Source organism: Tinamus guttatus, unplaced genomic scaffold (assembly GCF_059628265.1).
Source record: "Tinamus guttatus ecotype Peru unplaced genomic scaffold, ASM5962826v1 Tinamus_guttatus_pri_ptg001022l, whole genome shotgun sequence".
NCBI lineage: Eukaryota > Metazoa > Chordata > Aves > Tinamiformes > Tinamidae > Tinamus > Tinamus guttatus.
The window spans coordinates 108,085-133,100 of NW_028289556.1; the positions used below are offsets into that span (position 1 = coordinate 108,085).

The window sequence follows — 25,016 nt, forward strand, 5'->3', positions numbered from 1 at the left end:
GGGTACAGGAAAAGAAGTGCTGTTGAGTGTCTTTTTACTCTTCCTCCTTTGGCTCTGCTAGGTCGTCTGTCTCTTTTCAGTCTTAATATATTGAACTCTCAATAAAGCTAAGATCCTTGTATCCCAGTCACCTTTATCATTTCAAGGACTAAAATAAGTGACTTGAAAACATTTCAAAACCTACCATTTATTGTCAAGTAAGAGATTGTCATGTGTGCAAATAAGACTGCCCACATGACAAAAAGGAAGCAAATGCTAAAACTGTCCAAGACTGGGCCTGATTGCCTGGAGCTGTTTGTGTCCTGTAGAGCACTGGCATGAAGTGTGACTTAATGTATTCCTTGAAATTTCTTCCAATTTTTTTGCCTTGCCACACCTGACAAAAATCGACTTAGCCTTCATTCAAAGATTCTGACCAAAATATATGTAGTTGAAAAAAAAAAAAGTCCTCTCTCCTATAAATCTGTTGATGAATTAGAGTATTGGAAAATCTAGAGCTGATTTATAAAGGTGAATTAAGTTAGTCGGGATGCCTACTGACATCTTACACATGAGTAACTCCAGCAATAAATATTGTTTAAGCAAAATGGTGCATGTATTGCATGCTCTACTTTATTATTGCATGGTGCATGCTCTACTTTATTATAGAGCAATGATTAGGCTGCATCTGCAAACATGTTCTGGGAAGATAGATGCTGTAAGACCTGCTTTAAATATACTGAGTTGAAGTGTTGGTCAGATATTCACCACTTATTGTGAAAACTATAAAATCCAAGGGCAAATTCAAAACCTAAACACACACTTTTAAGGCCATCTTCAGCATTCAGCGTCCACTCACTTCAAATAATGAGCATTGTTTAAAACAGGTTTTAATTAGCATGAAAATAAAATTTTATTGCTGAGTTGTTCCTTGACCTTTCCTGTCTAAATCCACAAGACTTTAAAAATGGTTATTGTCATACTTGTGCTAATAACTTCTCCTTAAAAAAAATAAATAAATAAAATAAAGGTGTTCTGAGGCTTTGTAAAAGAAAATGCATGGCGTAGTCAGAGAGGTATATTAGTACCAGTAGAAGAGTCCAAGGAGGAATGAAGTGCTTGTTCTGCACGAAAAGCGCTAGCCAGGAATGGTCTCTGGTCTTGTTCTCTCACTCCTTTCAGGGAAAGTTGTGTCCCAACAGCTCATGGGGAAGAATGAGATGCCTGAAATCAGTCTGATCACATGCCAAATCCTGCTTATCTTTTCTATTTGCATAGGAACAGCACAGCTGGTTTAATCTGACTGTAAAGCACCTCTGGTAAGAGTGATTTGGGTAGTCTAATGATCTTATATTTAAATACGACTTATGTGCACTGCTAATTTTGTTCAATCCAGAGCAGACATATTTATGCAAAATGACTTAAAACCTTTTTATCTGACCTGTCTAACAAAAAAAAAGCAAAACTCAGGTGGAGGTGTAATTTCATCAGCATGTATATGGATCCTCCACAGGTCTGTCTACAGCTTGCAGTCTTACCCATTAGCTCTGTGCAATTCTGTGCATCCTATCTGCTTGGGAGAAGTAGTGAGCTTCTCACTGCTTGTGGCAAAAGATGCTTCTTTGCAGGTTCTCTTTATTTGGTGCCGTGCCTGTATCTTACATGGTTGTATCTTGCCATGGAAGCAGACTCTGTTATCATAACTGGTATTGATTGCCTGGCTTATCTGTAATGCCTTTCTAATCTTTAGGGTGAAACTTAATAGAGTTGCAGAAGGCAGGAAAGTTACAGTTAAAGAAATGTCAATACTTCGTCAAAATAGGGATTTTTCAATTAAGGTAAAATAGCAAAATACCTTATGACAGAATGTCTTCAGTTTAGCAACTTTTACCAGAAATACTCAAGAATAACATTTCTGTGATTTTGAAATAATAAATTTTGGAGATGAGTTACCAAAAAACATTCAAAGTATTTCTGTGACTGAAGTTGCATAAAATGGTGACTGCTGTTGAAATATATGATGGAGGCACTACCATCTTTACTTAGATCTGGTTAAGAAAATTTATAAAATCAATCTATAAAAACAATACTATAAAGCACTTCTACAACTTGTTTTACAACATAAATTAAATAGAAGACTCCTGGGGGTAACAAATGTGATACTTGTTTGCTTATTACAGAAAAGCTAGGATTATCCCTTCTGTGATGACATCATATTAAGTTTAATAGTTAAATTTTATAAATTTACTGTAAGCTATGGCTCTTTATTTGGTCCTGTGTAAGATACAGATGTATAAAAATAATATTAAGTCTAAGGATCTTACTGCCTGAGTTAAAAAGAAAATAGCTATAATGCAAATAGCAGTCTCCAAACAACGATCACTAAAATGTTCTGCTTAATTAAGTTTTGTTATGTCATGAACTTGTCTGTCGCAGTAATCAGGGAAATTCACTGTTAGGCAGATTCTGAATGAAAAGCATGAAATAAAAAAAAACCAAAAAGCCCCCCAAAAAACAACTTGTGGACATCATCATAGTAGCCAGTGAAGATGGAGCAGAGCTAGCTGAGGGGGTAGTGTGGCAATTTAAGTAACAAGCCTGCCCTGAAGCCAGAGACACAGATTTTGCAAGAGATAAAACAGTGCAAGCATGTAAACATATAAATAGACTAGAGGAATAAGTGCATTTTATCTTGTACCTTAAGGGATGGGAAAACATTTTAGCAGTGAAAACTTCTTTTTCAGTTTGAAGGCATAACTCTGGATGAGATACTTTAAAAAATGGAAGAAGTTTCTAAGCTTCATATTCTTTTTTAGCGGAAGCTGAAGTATAGGAAATTATGCTACTGGAGAGTGATGCCTTCATCCTCCTTTATATCTCTAAGAAAGCTTCATGCTGAGCATTTAGATTGGAGACAGATCAAAATGCAGATGCTTTATTTGGTTACCTTAATAGCTTAATAGGTTTTAAGGATTATTAGTCTCATAAGTCTTTTTGAGCTTATAAAATCCTAATGTATTTCTTCATAGAAATATGAATTCAGTCTCCAAAATCCCAGTCCCTAGCAAGCTGATGGGTTTAGTGCTGTAGAAGTTTAATGGTCTACATGATAACCATCACATGTTTGGAAAAACACTTTAGAGAGTGAAAAAGTACAATAAATGTCCACGGGGATGCAATTAAACTACAAAATTAAGATTTTTCACCCTAGTTGGTCCATCTACAAGGATATTTGGCCTTTTTACATTCGTGCTGCAGCTAAAAAAAGCAAACAAATTGGTTGTGTGAAATACATTTTCCTTGAAAACATATATCTGAAAACCTGACTCTTAGTCAGGTCCTGAATCAAACCTTCTCTTGCAGGAGGTTTCAAACTGATGATCATTAAATAAGTTAAATAGAAAATTTGTGATTAAGATTCTCAAATTATTATCAGTTTGAGAAGACTTAAAAATACATAAGAAAAATTTTTATTTCTTCAGAACTCATTTGCAAGAATTGATCACCTATTACTTAAAGTTGAAATGTCACTTAGAACCAACCCCCTCTCCAGCTAGTTTTTTTTGTTTGGTTGGTTGGTTGGGTTTTTTTTTGTAATGAATCCTTGAATTTGGTGGAGCCAAAAAGATAGATTATTAGAAAATTATTTTCTTCCACAAGAAAGTGCCGAATATATGGGATATATGTGTAAGATGAAGGTTCACTTCTCACTGTATGCTAGACTAGTTTTGTAAGCCAGTTTTTTTCTCTCAGATTGCTCTCAGTTTGTAAGGCAAAATGCAACTTTCTTGATTTAATCCTAGTGAATTGTTTCTGTTAAGTCTGTGTTTCCAACGCTTTATTTTTTGCAAGGATAAAGTTGAAAATAGCAATTTATACATGAAACTGAGATCCTTCTATGCAGTTTTAGTTTCCTTTTGAAGACAGAAATCTTTGTAAGCATTAGATACTCAATGCATCAAATTGTATAAGTGGTAAATTAGGCTGTTTTAGAAGAAATAAATGGTCTAGCAGATAAAATAATTCTGATTATCAGCAAAGAGAAACAGGTAGACCTTAGATCACAGAGTCAGGTTTCTCTCATACTAATGAATAAAAGGAACAAATGAGTTAAGAAAAAAAGAATGTATTTTCCTAAAGAAGCTGGGCAACACATATGAGAATGAACTCTGAGGTCCTAGATGACAGAAAACAATTTTGATTATTTCTCTTCAGAAGCCTATATTAAAAAGCTTGAAATAATTAGGCAAAATAGTACTACAACTCCCAATAGGGGAAAGTAAATAAAAAAAAGATAATGAAAAATTTATTTCAAAGGCTTTAAATTATTTTGTTTCAGTTTAACCGTAAACAAGTTATCATTGTAGGAAATTGATATGGCAGTGATGAAAATGTAGAAATTTTTCTTTCCATTTAAGCAGAATCCAAACTGCCCCATCACACAGTTTCACAGCTGTGTGCAACCTGCATTCTTTTGATCCAATGGTAGGTATCTTCTTAACAGAAGTCAGTGATTTTTCTTTGTTTTGGAAATTACTGCTTCCAGGCCTTTGCTGTTTCACTGTTAGTATGGCAGTTGCAAGGTTGATGCAAGATTTCATTTAAAATATAAATCAAAATTTATACTTTCTGAAAAAAAATGATAAGAGTTCAGTCTGCAGCTGGATCCATTGCATTTTCGTGGGTAGAAAATAAACGATTTTTAAGATGAAATCTTCAGGCTGTCAGTGTATGTCCTAGTTTAAGAGGACATTCTTCGCCTTTGTGGGAAGAATGAGGTTTCTCCATGCTCACAGAAATTTGTAACTTCTGTGTTTTGGCAGCTTTTTTGCCTTTTTTTTTTTTTGATCTTTTGATTTGTTTTTGGTAGAGATTTCTCTAGTCTAATGTGAATGATGAGCCTTTTTCATATCAGTACAGTTATAAATAGTACTTGTATAGTCATATTACTGACTTATTTCCATCAGAGGAGTGGAAAGCCTCAGCTCTTCTGTATCAGCAGGACACACACAGCCTGGAGGGTAGTTTTCTGAGGGCCTGTGCAAAAAGTGCCTCTGTCCTGGCTTCAAGTCCACCTCTTTGGGGAAGGCACCAGTCTGTCCCCTCACAAATCCATACTTTGCTTCTCAATGGCTGTCCCGAGAAGACTGCCAGACACTAGCGATGTTGCAGTTGTGTTCCTTAATACAAAAAACAACAGTCACTGATATATCTCAGATCGATCCTGCAGCCCTGCCTTCCCAGACGGCACCATTAATCCAGCAGACAGGAGCAGCTCTTGTTTATGACCAGCCTGAGCGTGCGCTTGGTGAGGAGCGCAGTGCGGGAGGGTTTGCGTCCTGCTATAGATCCTGCTTGGCTCCTCTAATGAGCTCAAGGAGTCCTTTATAGCCGTGTCCTTACCCAGCTGCGGCCAAGCGCGGCGGGGGCCGGGGCTGAAAGCAGCACCGGGAGCAGGAGATGGCTGAGCCCTGTCCACCCACCTGTCCCTTGCACAAAGCCCCGCAGGGCAACTCGTGGAGCGGGCAGACGGATGGATGGATGGATGGATGGATGGATGGATGGATGGATGGATGGATGGATGGATGAGGATACAGTCTCTTCACTAGCTGAAACAGAAACCACTCACCCTAATCTGCCCACACCTAAGAAAGCGTTTGGAAACTTGTGATAGTACTGTGATATAGATAGCATAGATACTATGTACTATAGCTAGTACATAAAGTTATTTAAATGACTTTTTTTTTCTAAAAATAACTTGGCAATTCATCCAGCTTACTCTTGCCTGAGTAAGCAGACAGGTCCTCGAGGCCCCACGCTCGCATGGTGCACCGTCAGCAGCGAATATCAGTGTGAGCTCGGGGTGCTGGCGTTTGGCAAGGCACCACATCAGTCTCCATGTGAGCAGGGAGGGTTCTGGAAAGCAGGTTGTGTGTCTGAAATCACCCTTGGAAAGCAGTGTCTGGAGAAGCTGTGGCCCAGGAGCACCTTTGCAGGGCAAGCCTGTGTAAAACCACAGTTTGATCAGTGGCCAGTAGCTCCCGGGGAGGAGGCAGCATTTTATTAAACAACATGCAATAGTTGGTGTTTTAGTTATTCTCTGATCTGCAAAGGAAGGACAACCTGCCAACAGAGCCCCAGGGGCAGAAGGCATACATACTGCAGAAGAGCGTCCTTTATTTTCTCTGTATTTTGCTCCACACATAACAAATTCTGAGACTGACACTTCATCTCCTCCAGCTTGTTCCAGCACATCCTGCCCTTGTTCTCCTTAGCTATATCTAATCCTGTGGAACTAGTTCCCAGGGGTGTGAAATCAGAATCTGAGCCAGTTTTTCCTGATGTTTCAATTTTTCTGAGGTTTTCCATAGAAAACTCCCCCATTCTTGTTATTTCTTCATTTCTGTTAAGATGTTGATTTTACCTGACCTTCTTAATTTTTCTCATGTACTTACAAAGACTGTATTAATCAGAGGAAAAGGTTTTGATAATTCAATTTTAACTAGAAGTTTTAAAAGTGAATGGTATGAAAAGTATATCTATACATTATTTATTTATTTATTTGGAATTTCAGTTACGGAGATAGAATACCTTAATAAAGATTGATACATAAGAGACTTAGAAAGTCTTTTCCATTCAGTAAACTTATCAAATATAATTTAGATTATTAGGAAAAACTATAAATGTGGTATCTCACAGAATGCCATATGAGAGAAGCTGGAATTTTAGGCTGATAAATCTACAGTTTCCCAAGGTTTGAGTGAATACTGTGAAGAAAATCATGGGTGCATTGTTTGTTCAAGTTTTTACAAACGGAGTCAAATGTGTGTATTTATTTGTTGCAATAGGAATTTTTAATATAGCCAAAAAGTAGTTTACGATTTACTTCCGGACATCTAAAAAATACATGATTTCTGGCTGATTATCTTAGGTCCTCAGGTTCTGAGATAAAAAACATAGAACATGAAAAAGACATAACGCAATAACATAAAAAAGTTAGAGAGACTGCAAGTTTGGGGGACAGCTGTGCACTAAAAGGAGGCACAGAGAACCATGTCTTGTCCCTGGCCCGACAGCAGTGCACAGAGAATACAGACTTTGTCTGTTTTTTGTAACAGAATAGGGTTACACAAAAGAGGAATGGATTTACTAGTAGTGTGTGTGGGGAGGGGGGTTTCTTTCTTTAATGAAAAACCCTGCACATTGTGAGTTTTAGCTCATGTCCAAAGTAGCATTGCATGATCTCCCACAGCAAAGCACATGCAGCAGCCTGGAAGTAAAGAGATATACTCTTACCCTCGCTCATGCTGTAAATGGAAAGGGAGGGATGGCACTCAGAGCGGCAACAGGATGCCAGGTGCTTTGGCCAGCGCCCCCAACACCCCTCCGCGCACTGCTCCTTGCTTGCTCTTGGCGTAGTTTCTTGCTAAACCCTCCAGAACATATACTTGGTGTCCCCAGTTTATGGAGGTCTCCTGACTTCAGGACTGCACATTTTTCACCATAATGCAAAGCAGAACATTGTAGAAAAAAATAAGGCAGGAGGGACCAGTGTAAGCAGAAGCTGATGGGCTATTTTTTCTTCACTTATTGTGAGGAAAATACTGATTTGTTCTGCTTAATGGTAGTAAGTGAAGACTGAAAATTCAGACCTGCTTTTCTGCCTGCAACTCTAACAGGGTTGCTCTCAAGGCAGTGCTAATGTTTCAACCTGCAGGTCATTCTGTAATGTTTCTTTTTCTATTTCTTGTCCACTTTATTTCTGCCTACCATTTCCCAAACCTTGACTAGGTGCAAGACAAAATTTTGCATGACAAATTTTTCACATTTCAGGTGATCACAGACACCAAGGAAGAAGTGATGAAAGTGGTTATCAGAAGGGGAGGAATATAGAGGGACTGCCAAGTCTGGCAGGAGGCCTGTGGTACCTGGTGCTGCTCCTCTATGACTTGGACAAGGGCACAGAGTACTCCCTCAGCAATTTGCAGATGACACCAAACTCAACATTGCCGAGGGCTGTGCTGCCCTTCAGAGGGACCTGGACAGGATGGAGAGTTGGGCAGAGAGGAACCTCCTGAGGTTCAACAAGGACAAGTGCAGGGGCCTGCACCTGGGGAGGAATAACTCCAGGCACCAGCACAGATTAGAAATCGACCTTTTGGTTGACCTTATTTTATGTGTGTGGTAGAACACTTTAAATGTATAATGGAAAAAAGTAGTCCCACAGTACAGATGCAGCATGCCAGAGTTTTCACTTTTTCTTATTTGACGTGCCCAAATTTTTTACTTTGTATTGGTGTCCCCTTCTTCTGAGATTACAGCAAACTCTAATTGCTAGCAGTTGGATTTCTGGATTTCTCAATATCATTCAGCTGGATTTCTCAATGTACTTCATTATTTTGCATATCCCTCTCACTTACTTAGTTTACATTTTCGATCTCCCAGAATCGCCTCATCTCCTAGTTCCCTATCTCCTCCAGGATCTCTTAAGTTGTTAGAAGAGGAAAACGAGTGAAAAGCAGCGCTTTTGTATTTGTGGTGCATCCTCTGCAGTGTAGAGCCCACCCGCAGCAAAGAGACTTATCCAGTCGTCATAAAACGTTAGAGCAGAAAAAAAAGTGCTAAGATTTATCATGCGCTTTCCTCCATGGGAATCATTGTGACTATTTGTGAGGCAAACTCTAAGGCTACCATAATCTGTAGCAGATCATCTGTATATTTAGGCAGACGTGCCCTAGTGTGCGCTTTTTTTTGCCGACTTTTTGTTCAGCTCTTCAAGTTTATCAGAGTTGTGAGAAGCAAAGGATTGGCATTTTTTGCCAGTAGTTTGTATGGTATAGCCTGAGTCTCAGCCAAAAACCAGCCCGGCCCCAAATGTGCAGTTTGTTTAATGGTAATGTTTAATGTTTAATTGTTAACATTTTAAACCCAGGTATTTAAAGCTACCATGTAAATCCATATAGATGTATTTCCTCTCACTTGTGAGCAAATGGTTCGCGTACATGAGTATCTACTGACCGCTACAAGCACCTAATTCTATCTTCCTTAAAAAAAGTGTATTCCTCTCCCCTGAAAGTCTTACACAGACATACAGAACGGGTGTGTCAATTTGTATAATTTAAAGCACAGGACAGAGGTGACTTCATTGCATTAAGCTTGAAATGAAGGTGGGATGGTAACTTAAACTGTGTGATTGCTTCCGACATTAAGGTGATTAAAACCTCATCAAGTCTATAAGCTTGAGCTGTTCCCTCACTGTCCTAAGCCAAGGATACCTGATTTTAAGTAAGTTCAGGGAAGGTAAGAAACATGGGGCAGATCCTGAATTTCTTAACTGTATTGGTAGCAAAATAGTATAGGATTGATTTTACTGGCAATGGAAGAGTCTCAGTCTTGTGTCACAGGTCACATTTAGCAAATGATGTACTAAGCAGGTAATATGTAGGTTGAAATCCCCACGATCAGTTTACCACTGTTTAAACACAGAAATATTCCCCTCTCACTGACAGTTTTTCTCTATAAAAGAGGGAGCAGGCTAAAAAGAAATGTCACCTCATCGTGCAAATGGTGATGGCCCCATTGCAGCAAGTGACAGAACTTTCATGGACTTCATGGTGCTGAGTGAGGGGGAACTTTTATTTTCAGGAATATCCAGAGGAAACTGAGTTGGAGTCCACTGCAGCCACAAGGTTACTAAATGCAATGCTACTAAAACACTAAGTGCAATAAGACTAAACCATGCCAGACCATGCCAGGATGTCATGCTTGTGCATGACAAGATAGCAAATTAATATGTGCATTAAAGATAGCACATGAATATGTGTTGGGGCTAGCATGGTACTTTTTATTACAAGGTGAATATTTTCCCAAGTTCCTGTCAGCAGCCAAAATATATCTGCTGGAGGATCAAGCTGAAAAGTGTTGTGGTAGCTCACAGTATCCCTCGATTTGCACTAGGCCCAGAATATGTACCTAGGAAGCTCATCATTGTCTGGCAAAACACAAAGATGTACATATAAAGAGAACCAAGCAAAAATAAAGCTTTATTTTTTTTTCCTTCTCTGAGTTGATTAGATTTGTTTCTGAAACATGTCCAGCTGAGTTTGTTGGTTTGGTTTCCAGTTAGGCATTAGGCTATCTGTGCCCATATTTTCCAAGAAGTACCTAATCATTCTGTTCCAAATACACTATTAGCATACCCCAGGAGATTACATTTTTAAAATGATCCAGCTTTTTTAAGTCAACTAGATTGACTACAGTGGTTGCCTTTGAAATGCATCTCATTCTTCTGCAACTCATCTTAAAAAAAAACAGCCCAACCTCCTTAAGCCTAAGTATCTTGGAAAGGTTAGGTAGACCAGTGCACCAAGAAAACTACCACCTATACTTTATGTCATGACAGATGCACAGTGGCTCACTGAAAGGTGTAAAACTGCATAGGTCAGATTCTACTTTTGAAAACAAGTATAGGAGAGATTCATAGAAGTCCTTCTCTAAAATACATGCTTGAGACATGTTAGCAAAACCCTCTCTGGGTTTGTATTCTGTCGGTAATTAGAGATGCCATACTTCATTCAGGACCACAGTCTGCCAACCACTAAACACCATGAACTTTCGTTATTCCCCAAAAGGCCTAACAAAAAATGCATCATTGTAGTTATCATCATTGGCAAAGATGTAGCAAGCAGAAAACAAAAGTCAACCCACTCTTTAGAAAGGATGCTGACATCTAGTCATGTTATTGCCTGCTGTTGTTTAACAGTTTTTCTTGGTGCTGATGGAGCTGAAGTCAAATGCCTCCTCCCTTATGTTAGGTGAAGGGGATGGGGTCAGCAATTAGCAAATTGCTCCATTTTTTTATTTCTTAAACTAAAGAATTTAGTTCTAAATTTACTTCTGAAACTAAAATGGAAGATAGAGCTGCAATTTGTCAGCCATCTGATTCTGATTTGACATAGAGCATGGGGCAGTCTAGTGGGTGGTTGATGCTACTAGCCATTCTTTTTTAACATTTATTAATACTCTGTACCAGAGATGAAAAGCTTTTGATAGTTTACAACCCTTATTTGGCTACTATGGAATTCATTGTAGATTTTTGTTTTGTTTATTTTAAAGGAAAGCTGAAGGAGATCTACTTTGTAATTAGGCAACATCTCTTGCATGAGTTACTTCAGGAGTTTTCCAAGAATAAAGCTCCCAAATCATTGCCAAATATTATACATTTTCTTAAAGTGGGCAGAAGTATCAAAGTGCTCCTAATATATTTGGTCACTTAGCTCTTTGGCATCTTTTTCCTTAGGTTTACATTTTTTAAAGAGTTTTAGCAGTGAGACTACAAATGCTTTTATGTCATAGATTTTTGGACATCACTGCAATCATAAATATTTCTTAAAAAGATAAAAATTTTCTTATACTTACAACAGTTAAAGACTGTAAAGAACTGCTTGGGCATCCATGTTGGTGTTGGATTCTGTTTAGCTGTAATTTGTTACACAGTAAGGTAGGAAGGAAGTTATTTTGCCCCCTCTAGAAATGTTTCATATTATTTATTTAACTTGAACTAATTTCTTTGATATCAACATTGTCTGACAAGATATAACAAGACTCCTTTGAACAATTCATTCATCAGTAATCAAATGTAATATCTTTAAAGACATTTATCTGACATTATTGAGCATTGTTACATGGTGAAGCTATTTCTGACACTTTCAGAGATAGGTGTTTAGCTTCTAGAAGTTGTAAGATAAGAGCATTGAAAAGGAAGACATCGAGTTTAATCAATAATGGACTTACGTCAGTGAAAGATAGAGATGTGTGAAAGGAATACTAAAGATCATTTCTTCTTAGCAAATAGACTTGATCTGGATTATTCCCAAAATAAAATGGTTTCAGGCTTTTAGCACAGACAGAGCAAACTTTAAGACAAAATCACCAGGATGGAAAGGAGGATGAATGACCTCTAAGAACTGTCTGTCTATGCTATCTATGTTTAGTGACTTCTATAAAAATCTAGCAAATGTTTAGTGATTAATTGCTTTATAATTTGAAACAGAGTGTAATGAGAGGTATTGTTTCAATACTTTTGAATAACTCTACTGGAATGCACTGTATTCATTTTGCATGACTATGACTGATAGAGAAGTTATAATACGAAATTGGAAAAGATTAAGTATTCTTCCACTACTACTCTCTTGCAGAAAATAGTAAAACATAGGTTACATTTAATTTTCATCCCTTTCTTATCATGAAGAAACTGATATTCTGTGGTTACCATGATTTAAGAGTAAAGTTATCCCTATAGAAAATGATTTAAAAATCACTCCTCAGTATATCGAAAAATACAGTATTCACAATCAGGGTAAAGAAATATAGCCATTTTAAATTTGGGCTAGTTTGTAAATTTTGTCGGCTAGTTTGTAAATTTTGTGTTACATTAATAGGTTTTGTAACATGTCTGACTAATAAATGTTTCTACAAGGGAAATACAATACTTGGCTGTATAGTATGTAAAATCCAAACTTCCTAGTATTGAATGTCTAAATGGAATCTCCATATAAACAGTAGGAACAATATGAAAATAAATTAATTTGCTATTCTAATAAGGCAAAATATTATCAAATACAGGTTGTAAACAGCAACAGTGATGCTGAATTTTCCACAAGCAAATTAAAACCACTATTATAAGGCATGGATATTTTTAATCTATATAATAATTTTAAAATTATTTGTAATTAGTATCTCCAAAATGCAGAGTCTTGCACTGTTTTTTAAAAAAACTGCAGGACATTTTTGCCTTAACATTCAGTGTCGAACATTTCTGCTAGAGCATAACTTGACTGACAAGTTAAGCACAGGAACAATTGCATTATTGATCAAGTGTGAAAAAAAAAAATTTAAAAAAATCACAGCATTATATCACATTCTGTACTCTTAGGAAGAATCCTTAATTATATATATTTTTACCTTTTTATTTATTTTCTTAATGTATATGAATAATCTAATTCATTATTTTTTATTTTTATATCATCAATTATAGAAATTTAATTATGTGGTAAAAGTAACAATTTAGTTATTTTATACATTCAGTAAGCTTACATCGGTTCCATTTCAAGTAAAAGAACATTGTTACCTTTAACTACAATGATTTTCAGGTATGCCTCCAATATTAAGTCTGTGCTCAATGTTTTAGAGAGTTGCTGAACACTTTCAATTCCTTCTGCCCTTAAAGCACTGTTACTTATCTATTTGTTTTTGACTAAATTACTCAGGTATATGCATAACATACTTTTGTCTATGCTCAAACCTTTTTTTAATATTCAAATTAAGAAATTAATTAAGAATTAACATGCAAACACACAGTTTGTATTTTCCTTTCCTTTTCTTTCCACTTTTTAAAAAGTTCTTCCCATTATGGTTTGCTCTAATAGATGAGTAAAACTCATACTTGTTTCTATCCAATTCTCACACTGTGTCAATGTAATTTTACAGGCAACAGATAGTTTCCTTATTATATCAAAGGTCTTTTTGTCTGTTTCCTTTGCCTCCTTATCCATTCACAGAATCAGAGAATGGTTCAGGTTGGAAGAGAGATCATTCTTGAAATTAATATTAATGGCTGCTGTAACATTTGCAATGCAAAGATTTCAGTTGTTCTGTTAGTTATTACAGAGCACAAGTGGTCTTTTCCAGTATCAGTGTTAGCTCATAGTTACTTGTCTTGCACTTCATGCCACGATACTTAATGCTCATGCGTGTCTCCTGTCCAAGCATCAGTGCCCTGGGTAGCTCACTCCCGAGCATGAGCATCATCTGTTGCTCTGAGCGATGCCCCCAGCAATGCCTGGGTATGCAGGAGATGGTTCAGGTGCCAGCTTGTGCCAAACACTTTACTAGCAAGTGGAAAGGAGGGTGAGAGTCTAGAGTCTGCACTGTGTCTTGTTTTAATTAGAACTTGTTTACTGCAGTTTCTCATTTCATGTGTTCTGGTGTTAACTTTCCTTCTTGGAGCTAAATGAAGTAGGTATAAAATTAACATGACTTTATTACAAAATTTTCAGTGTATTTTGGAAACGTAATTCTGTGGTGGCAGGAGTTCTGGGTGCCTGTTAAACACAATTGTTAATTTCATTAAAGTTAAAATGAAATGTAGGACTACAAATCAGATACAAAATTTGATCTTAATCTCTAGAAATCTTTAGGTCAATTAGCTCAAAATCGTAACATTCATAGAATCAGCTCATGTGTATATAGTCTTTTACTGCCTTTCTGTCTATGCATGCTCCATCTGACACTTGTTTTTGTTCTTGTTTCCCTTCATGCAGTCACCTAATGCCGGAGAGAAGGATGACCAAACCCTGACGGTAGGCAGCAATGAGTATATGCATTTATTACTAAGCAAGAAGGGGGAAGAGGAGTGTTACATGGACAGGATGATAAGTGTGACGCAGCCAAAGTCAGAATGCATCCAGCAGGATCATGGAAGTGGGGAAGTTAACATAAGATATGATTATGGAGGGTCCTCTTCCACCCCTCCTGGGAAACCTGCAAGCTCGATTACTTTGCGGAGATGCCTGTACACCAATGCACGCTGCATAAGGGTAAACAGGATGAACTGGAGATCTGTGTGCAGTCCCAGCATCATGATCTCCTTGGAATCACAGAGACGTGGTGGGATAGCTCACACAACTGGAGCGCTGCCATGGAAGGCTGTGTGCTCTTTAGGAAGGACAGGCTGGGAAGGCGAGGTGGTGGAGTTGCTTTTTGTGTGAGAGAGCAACTGGAATGCATGGAGCTCAACCTGGGGGTGGATGATGAGTGAGTTGAGAGCTTGTGGGTAAGAGTTAGAGGGCAGGCTAATGTGGGAGACACTGTGGTGAGTGTCTGCTACAGGCCACCTGACCAGGATGAGCAAGAAGTTGATGAGGCCTTCTATAGTCAGCAGGAAGTAGCCTCATGGCCCTGTTTCTCATGGGAGACTTCAACCACCCTGATATCAGCTGGAAAGACAACACAGCCAAGCACAAACAGCCCTGGAGGTTCCTGCAGTGAGTTGATGATAACTTTATGACCCAGGTTGTGGAGGAGCCAACAAGGAGAGGTGGGCTACTGGACCTGGTACTAACAAATAGAGAGGGACTTGTTGGAGATGTGAAGGTGGATGCAGTGACCATGAGTTGGTGGAATTCAGGATCCAACGAGAAGGAAGCAGGGCTGTAGATAGCCCTGCAACAATGGACTTCAGGAGGGCCAACTTTGGCCTCTTCAGAGATCTCCTCAGATTAATCCCATGGGCTAGAGCTCTAGAAGGAAAGGGGGCCCAAGAGAGCTGGTTAGTTTTCAAGCAGCGCTTCCTCCAAACTCAAAATTGAGTACTGATTGAGTTACTGATGAGTAACAAGTCAGGCAGAGGGGGCAGGAGACCCACCTGGATGAGCAAGGAGCTGCTGGCAAAACTCTAACAGAAGGCAGTATAAAGAATGTGGAAAAAAGCACACACCCCTTGGAAGGAATATAGGAATGCTGTCAGAGAATGCAGGGATGCGAGAAGGAAGGCTAAGAAACATTTGGAATTAAATCTCACAAGAGATGTTAAAGATAACAAGAAGAGCTTCTTCTAGGATATCCGTGGCAAAAGGAAGATCAGGGAAAATATGGGTCTGTTGTTGAACAGGGTGGGTACCCTGGTTGCAAAAGACACAGGAAAAACAGAGTACTGAATGTCTTCTTCACTTCAGAGATTACCAAGGGCAGCCCTCTGGAATCCCAGACCCTAGAGACAAGAGAAGGTGCCTGGAGAGAGGAAGATTTGCCCTGGGTAAGGAAGATGGGGTTAGAGAACACTTAGGTAAACTCGATACCCACAAAACTGTGCACCCTGATGGGATGCACCCAAGAGTGCTGCGTGAGCTGGCGGATGTTATTGCTAAGCTGCTCTCCATCACCTTTGAAAGGTCCTGGAGAACAAGGGAGATGCCAGAAGACTGGAAGAAAGCCAATGTCACACCAGTCTTCAAAAAAGACAAGAAGGAGGACCCAGGCAACTACAGTCAGCCTCACCTCCGTCCCTGGAAAAGTGCTGGAACAGCTCATTCTGGCTGTTGTCTCTAAGCATGAGGAGGATAAGAAGGTGCTCGAGAGTAGTCAGCATGGATTCACCAAGGGGAAATCCTGCTTGACTAACCTGATAGCTTTCTATGGTGGAATGACCAGCTGGGTAGATGAGGGCAGTGGATGTCATCTATCTGGATTTCAGCAAGGCTTTTGACACCATCCCTCACGACATCCTCCTGGGCAAGCTCCAGAAGTGTGGGATGGATGAGTGCAGGTGAGGTGGATTAGGAACTGGCTGGATGGCAGAGCTCAGAGTGTAGTGATCGGCGGTGCAGAGTCTAGTTGGAGGCCTGTAGATAGCGGGGCCCCCCAGGGGTCAGTCCTTGGTCCAGTCTTGTTCAATTTCTTCATCAATGACCTGGATGAAGGCACAGAGTGCTCCCTCAGCAAGTTTGCTGATGATACCAAACTGGGAGGAGTAGCCAATACCACAGAGGGCTGCGCTGCCATCCAGAGGGACCTGGACAGATTGGACAACTGGGCGGTGAAAAACCTCATGCAATTCAACAAGGCCAAGTGCAAGGTCCTGCAGCTGGGGAAGGAATAACCCCAGACACCAGTACAGGCTGGGGACTGACCTTCTGCGTAGCAGGGACCTGTTCGTCATGGTGGACGACAAGTTGACCATGAGGCAGCAGTGTGCCCTCGTGGCCAAGAAGGCCAATGGGACCCTGGAGTGCATTAAGAAGAGCGTCTCCAGCAGGTCGAGGGAGGTGATCCTGCCCCTCTACTCAGCCCTGGTGAGGCCACTTCTGGAGTATTGTGTCCAGCTCTGGGCTCCACAGTACAAGAGGGATGTGGAGCTGCTGGAGAGAGTCCAGCGCAGGGCCACAAGGATGATCAGGGGCCTGGAACATCTGCCCTATGAGGAGAGGCTGAGGAAGCTGGGCCTGTTCAGCCTGGAGAAGAGAAGGCTGAGAGGGGATCTAATCAGTGTCTATAAGTACCTCAAGGGAGGCAGTGAGGAGGATGGCGCTGGCCTCTTTTCAGTGGTGGCCAGCAACAAAACTAGAGAAAACGGCCGGAAACTGAAGCAGCAGAAGTTCCACAGGAACTTAAGGAAAAATTTGTTAACAGTGAGGGTGACAGAGCACTGGAACAGGTTGCCAAGACGCAACTCGCTTGGACACAATCCTGTGCCACATGCTCTAGGTGACCCTGCGTGTGCAGGGGGTTGGACTGGATTATCTCTAGAGGTCCCTTCCGACCTTAATAATTCTATGATTCTAGTGAAGAGGCTGGGTGAGGCTGCCATCTGTGAACCATTTTTACTCTGTAGATTATATGCAACACACTAGTTATCATACTGGACAGAAGAACCTCACCCATGTATTACAAATTCCATAAAACATTTAAAAGGTCCTTATATTTTCTGCCCCAATACTGTGAGTTGCTACACCGCTCTACACTATAGCCCTGTTTTTGTAGTCAATATTGGATGTGTGGAGCGAAAGGGAAGCATATGTTATATTCTGTATGATTTTAAGAGTTTTGTCATTAAAAGGGGGATTTTTGGGTCTTTAAGGGACCAAAGTCTTCCATCATTTTCATGATCTAAAAGTCTGCAATACATGGAGGTACTTAAAATAAGAATTTCCTTCAGGGATTCACCTACAAATTTCTACAAAGAAATAAGTTGTGAACTCTTCCTAATGCAAGTATGAGGATTTTAATTTCTTTATATTTTGAGAGTTTTCATGGAGTGAGCATTTTGTTTCCTGCTCTTTTCCTGAGCCCTCTTAGACTAATGATAAATCTCATGATCTACACTCTGCAGAGAGATAAGACATATACATGACAATGCTTAATACAGGGTATAGTTTAATATGCTCTGCTATAGGTGATGACTGAAAATATTTCACTGTGTGATGAGATTAATTTGTATTGTTTCCACAACACAAACAATCAAAAAAAATCACTAAATTCTTTCCCTTTTTTTTCTACTTAGACAAAGCCACGGCTCCAGCGGGGAGGAAGCTCTGCCTCTCTCCACAACAGTCTAATGAGGAACAGCATCTTTCAGCTCATGATTCACACCCTTGACCCACTTGCTGAAGGTATTTTTTTTTCTGTTGGAAAAAAGAAAAAAAAGTGTTTTCTTTTTACTTCTCCCCATATTTGTCATGTCTGTATCTACTTTCACCAATCTTTTCTAGATGTTTGAATTTGCTGAGAGAGTTTTGCACTGTCATGGGAGACTTTCAACTTAAGGAATGTGTTCGTTGTGGTACTACCTAAAATTGATTACCTGGTTTATATGTGTCTTAATTACCATTTCTCTCTGCTTCTGGCTTCATCACAAATGTAAAAAATACAGAAATTCAATACTCTTGTACTTTTGTAATTGCACAGAGTTCTTGTTTTCTTCCCTAGTTTTGATTTTAGCGCATTAGGAAAAAAAGACAAACCAATAGGTCATTTGTCCTATGGGATACAAAGAACAATGAAAACTCTGCTGGTTTGACTTTGAGTAGATAAACACTGAGCTTATAGATAATGCAGCAAAAGTTGCTCTGTATTATCTGCATGCAAACAGTTTGCTTGCTTTATCCAATGTAGTATAATTTGTATTGTTTGCACTCAAAGACATAATCAGGAGAAGGATATAATTTCTTTGGTCTGCTGTGGGGTAATTTGAATATCTGCTTATGATAGACTTCCAAAAAAATAGTGCCAAGTCTGTGTTTGGTGAATGTGTGTCTATAGACCTTTATTGTTGTAGTAATAGTTGTACTTGGAAATTATGTGTTCGGAAATTCTACTTGTGAAAGAAATATGAGCAACTAAAGTGACCAAATCACTGATAACAGCGAAAACTTCCAGCCATCTAAGGTTATAAAGTATATATAGCACTTTTTGCATTTAATTTGCTTCATGTTCCTCATTGCAATATTGCATGGTACTTTTTGAATTCTTCTGTATCTCCTGGAGAAAGCGCATTTACTTTATCATTTTCATCTCAAAAAGCTGAAGCTTACAGCTGTTGTGTAAACACAAGGACAATTTTAGCGCCTGATTGTGATCTGGTATACCTACTGTTGTGAAAAGAATGCTGAGTTCTGACTATCTGGCTTCCTATCCCAGCTTGTAAATTGTAGTTTTTCATAGCAATCCCTTGCTCTCCACTCTTCCTTTAAAGCAAAGCTTCTGGGCTGCAGATGCACCGGTGATGTCTCAAATTGCACTAAATGCTAATGCAAACAGAAATTCCCGCCTGAAGAGGTAAATGGGTTTCATCAATTCACATTTACAGACATGAGAACAGAAGCAGGTTGGGAAGAACCTATTACCGTTACTAAGTAGATGATAAATGAAAGACCAAATAAAAGCTATAGCTTTGTGTGGAGTTCAGTTTAGACTTTAAAATGGCTCAGAAATAAGATGAGCTTTCAGGTATTATGTCTTTCTCTATTGTTTCACTTGATTCTCACACTTGGCTTCTTCAGTGTCTAAACTTTTTCCCACTGGTCTTCCCTCATTGGAAGCCTGCACCATACAGTGTGATCCAGAGGACCTCATCTTTTGAGGCCCACAGGAAAAAAAAATTCAAATCTGGATCCCAACACTTTCAAATATTCAGTATTATAAGATAATAGTATTCTTCATTATGTCAGTATAACCCTGGCCTTCAGCATGGTTCAACAGAGATGGCTGCAATGGATAAATATTACGTAAATGACTCCAAAATTTTTCTCTAGCATTTCATTGCTAAGAATTAAAAGACAGGATTCATCAGAAGCTCCTGAGATATGCAGTCTTTTGTTCTTTAGAACAATCATCACTGTTCTATGGGAGAACATAATTCCTGGGGAAATAGATTTGTGAAGGGTCTCCTGTAATAATAGGCAAATGTGCAAATGGTGTTTAGTACATGTCTCTCTCCATTTCACTTGTTCTTTCCCAACAAGCCATAGACACAGTAAAGAAATAAGCAGATGATTCTTGTTTGTTTCCTGTTTTTTATAAACCAGAGAGACAAGTCTGTTACACTTGTGTAATAAAAGACCATGGACTTAATCTTGGTGCACTACCACATGGGTAAAAGAACATTTATTGAAACTCATTTAGAGTGGGTGTGGATCAGACTCAAAGAAAGAGAAAAAAAGAAAAGGGGTGGGGAGCATTTTTCTGGAACAATCCACCAAAGTGCATCCCAGACAGACGCCACAAGCCCTGCACTTGGCATGGCTGAAAAAAACAGATGTTTAACTTCTGGAAAAGCACCCGCTGCTCATGGGAGCTCTGAATCTGGGAGCTCTGTCTGTCTCTTTGCATCTTCCAGATCAACTGTTGCCATCAGATGAAAATTTCCAATTGTTGCCCTGCTGCTGGAATATCCAGCTTTTCCTTCTATTTAGGTCAATGATAAAGCTCACTATTGCATTCTGTTAAGTGGTTGCAAGGTAAATAGAGGCAGAAAAGGATAAACAGCTTTGTTATGTGGATTTATGAGGGCTTTGGAAAGCTCACAGAGTCCCATCTAAGTCCTCTTAGTGGTAGCACAAGCATTTTAGAATATTTAAGCAGGCTATATGGCTATTAATGGTTAGTTTGACCCACAAGGTCTTATTTTTACATTAACATGTAATATATTCATAGTAGACCAGCTCATGTTATTTACTCCTGAATAATTCATTTGTCAAGTCACAACCAACCTCTGCTTTAACTGAGAGGTTTTTAAAAATGCACTTAGAAGAGTATGAAATGAATGAGAAATGACTTTAAGAGGTTTCTGTTTTCCAAAAAATGCAAAGAAAATGAGTCATCTTCATGTATGATTCCACATTTGTGAACCAATCCTTCCTTTCCCCCTTCACCATGAATTTGTTTTTTCCTCTGGCTTGTGCCTGTGTTTTGTGAAAACCAGATTGTGAGCTCTTTCAGAGCAGTGGACTTGCAAAGTGCCAACAGATGTATAATGTCTGATATTTTCAGTGGGAGTCAGGGGATGTGTGGCTCAGGATTCCGAAAGATGTGCAGGAATGATATAGGTTTAGTTGAGCAGGACATTTGCTCTTTAAAATCTCAGTTTCTAGGATAAGGGTTCAGCCACTCTGGCTGGTGAACAATATATGATATTCATTAGCTGGAAGTGAAATTTGCAATTCTACTGAAAGCTAGTCATTCATTAAAAATATAAATATCCAAATGACATTCTTTTTTGTTGTTTGCTTTTATCAAATTGAAGAAATAGATCATTTTCTGGGGATTAAGATTGCTTGTGCATCAGACTATCATCTACTCCCATCCAGTCATTAATCTCCAGGAAATCCTGTGCCAAATTTGCTCCTGCTTAAGTGCCGGTCTTGCAATCCCTCATTCACTAAGCAGTCAGATAGACTCTTCATTATCAGCGTTACCCATTTGAAGAAGAGTTGACTCATCAGACTTGGTGCATTGTCCAGGCCTCAATCCAAAATGCGAGGAATTTTAACATGACATGTTAAGTACTAAGTATTTCTGACATTTTTTCATCCATTCTGCCATGTATAGAAAACTTATCCTTTCTCTACAAGCTGTAGATCATACAGCCTATCCACCACAAAGAAGCCTAGGGGAGGGTTGGGCTTTTTCTGCCTTCAGGTGCTCTCTGGCTTTTACTCTTTCTGCTGTGAAAAGTACTTCTTCTGGCACTGCAGAGAGAGATTTTCCACTCTGGCAAATCACTCTCCTGAAAGGGGAATGTACCAGTGTCAACATGGCCATCCATAGCATTAGGCTATTTTGCCATTCTTGCAGTTTAACAGCAGACAGGAAGGATGAAATCCTGTCCACAGCATTTCCATATCCGTTTTCTTATCATGCTACCCCTTTTCAATCTGCTGTTGTGGACCTGCAGGCCAACTAAGCATCTTCCTCAGCAAGCGAAAGATTTAGCTAGATGTTAACTCTCCTGCCCCTGTGTGACAAGGATATAACTCATATGCAGATGTCACTCTCTGCATATAAGTATGATATAAATCTCTGCCCTGGCTCAGTCCCCAGTGATCTATACTGATCTTTGTAAGTTTTGTGCCTTTCCTTTCTCTAGATCTCTAGATCTGTTCCCAAGCTGTAAAATTAGAGGTTAGTTTGCTGCAGTTCTTCTGCAAAAAAGTTGTTTATCATTATTGCTTCTTTTCTTAAACATAAATATGTTGCATGTTATCTGTGAGAGAAGCAACCTTCTGTTACATAAAGCTCAGGTGACGATTCTGTTAATTCCTTCACTAAATGCTTAGAAGTGCACTACAGTCTATGACTGCTCTGAGAGGAAAAAAAACCTTGAAACCTACATTCGTGATTTATCAAGAAAATTACAAATGCTGTAACTCACAAAGTCTTTTTGCTTAATTTGTGGCTGCTCGTTGCATTCTTTTCTAAGGTGGCATGAAAAACCCTAGCACTGATGGCCAGGGTTTGCGTATCTTCCCCTTGGGTTAAAGGAATTCAACATGCTCCCAGTTTTTGTTCTCAGTCCATGAAACCATTAGGTTTTTTTCTTCTTGGCCTCAGTTAAGTTGCAGCATCATACCTGGAATTGCTCTCTTCAGGAAGCTTCTCTGGGTGAAGTTATTTGTTGTAAATATCCTAAGAGCAGCAAGACTGGGCAGCGCTGCTTCCAGAGAGACCTTGGGCAGCCTTCAACTCCTGCCTTGCTCAGGAAGGAAATTTCTATTCCCCATAGGTCAGTATAATCAAAGAGCAATAACAATCTAAATTGTAATTAGGAAATCCCATTGCTGACTTCTTCCAGCTTGGGATCGAACCAGTGAATTAATTTATTACGCTTATTATCAGTTTGCTGCCTAACGTCATGACATAGGTCTCTCTGATCGCTCACCAGAGAGCTTTCCAACCCAGATCAGAGACTATGGTAGGTGAAACACTGAAGGGAGAAGTAATGCAAATTGCAGTGGTGGGATCTGCTGGAGAACTTTGTGGTGCGATGTGATGCGATGAGTCTTGCAGGTTGGTCATCTTCAGATCCCGCAGTGCTGCAGTGTGCAGGGGGAGCCTGTCACCAAGGGTGGCTCCTCTGATCTAACTGAGACCTGCTCCCACAGCAGCTGTTTTTCATGTTTATTCTCACATGAAGCTCATCAGTGAAAACTTGTTTATTTAAATAAACATAAATTTCATACATTTTACTCTTTAGAAAAAAAAAAATCTGGTCTATCAGATTCAATGTATTCTTTCCCTTTCCCTGTGCCTGCTGTGCTTGGAAGGCTATTGAAAAATAAGCATGGATTACCAAAATAAATCCTTTGTTGTATGCTCTGAAGCACTGTTTGGAACTGACTTTCAGGGTTGTACTAGCAACCCCTTGCACAAAAAAATCCCTTCTGCCTCCAGTAATAGGTTAGGATCACAAAATCACAGACTGGTTGAGGTTGGAAGGGACATCTAGTCCAACCCCTTTCATGATTACGAGATTTTTTTTTTTTGCTTTCAAGTCATAATTGTTGACTGCAAGTTCACTCTCAATTTTACTTATCAGCTTCTAGCCTCTTTTTCATTTCTCTTCTCCTTTTGTCTTACATTTTTCAACCCTTCACTGGTTGAATTTATGAGTATGAATACCTGGAAGAGATTTATACTCTTCATTTATACTCTTCTACTGTACCAATAGCCTTAGCCTACAAAAAGTTAGGCAAAATCTCCTGTTTTCTCACAAGAATAATCCATAGGTAAGGCTGAGTCCTGTGAAGGTATTCCTTAAAAGGCATGAAGGTGCTTGCAAGCAAAGTTTCAGGGCTTTATTCATCATCTCCATATCTGCATGACTATCACACTTTAAGGTTTGTTTAAGGAAAGGATGTGGTCATCTTCTGATATGCTGCAGATTGTAAAACTAGTTTCAGGATATATAGGTATTTAGAAGGTAGTTATAAGATACTGGTTTTACTTATTTATTGGTGTTTGGCTCTTGAAATCAGCTACACACTCTCCAGCAGCATAGTTGAAAATGATCACCAGTACTATTCCTACCACCATGAAGGAAGTTTTTTTCCCAATCTTACCAATATCACTGTATATACAATGGTATAAGTCAATTTCATCAATGCACAAAAAGATACTCACTGCCACCCTGCTTGTTCCCAAATGCTTCACAATTGCTTTTTAGCTAAGCTTCCACCGAGTTTAAAGAAGGATTATGCCACAGCACCTTTATAACTGCAGAAATCAGACACTGGGAAGGTCAAGAAAATGCGACAGAGGAATTACACAAAAAAATCAGGGATTGCCTGTACAGATTGTTCTTTAGTAACTTTACTTTGAATAAAGATATTTTAATTCCTGTGGAATATATATAAAAGAAATGTGACAAGAATTTTGATGTGGGTGTGTATTTTTATGCAAGGTAGGAACATTGTGTTGGTCTGAGCAATCCACAGTACATTTCTGTGTTTACAAATACAAAGGCCCAATTCCTGAAATTCTGAGAATCTGAGGAAACTCTTTCATTAATACTTCACTAATCAGCTCTTTCATTAATACTTTTAGGATAACAGTTTTAGCACAGAGGCTCCTTTCTTTGAAGCAGCTGTGTGTCTGACCAAGCATTCTTAGAAACTCTGAACCAAGTTCATTTCTGACATAATGTGACTACAGTGAATATCTGAGGCCCTGGAGCTGGACATACTGGCCACTTTTTCTTCCCAAGTTGCTGGGACACAGGACTAACAGGCAGATGTTAGTGTTTCACTGCAGATAGTACCTATAACACTTATTGATTGCATCTGGCAAGAGTACACTGAGCATTTAGGAGTGTTGGTTGAAATTACTACTAATACAGAACGGTTGACTAATGATGTTTTTCCTTCTGTTTGCTTAGATATGGTGTAGCAACTACACATGCAATAGAAAATAACAGATAATAAGGCAAGTGCTGTCATCCTTTAGAAATGTCAAGTAAGGTTACCATTCTCTTCTGACTTGAAAAC

General features: G+C 39.1%; 1 protein-coding gene across 2 annotated transcripts in view; it reads left to right on the forward strand.

The window, feature by feature from the left end:
- SLC24A2 (solute carrier family 24 member 2) overlaps positions 1-25,016 on the forward strand; it is a 94,485-nt gene that overhangs the window by 35,182 nt on the left and 34,287 nt on the right. For both annotated transcript variants that reach the window (XM_010226160.2, XM_010226161.2), the window contains exons 2-3: positions 14,301-14,339; positions 18,038-18,146. In XM_010226160.2, the coding sequence (XP_010224462.2) occupies positions 14,301-14,339; positions 18,038-18,146 (148 nt within the window). The remainder of the gene's footprint in view (positions 1-14,300; positions 14,340-18,037; positions 18,147-25,016) is intronic.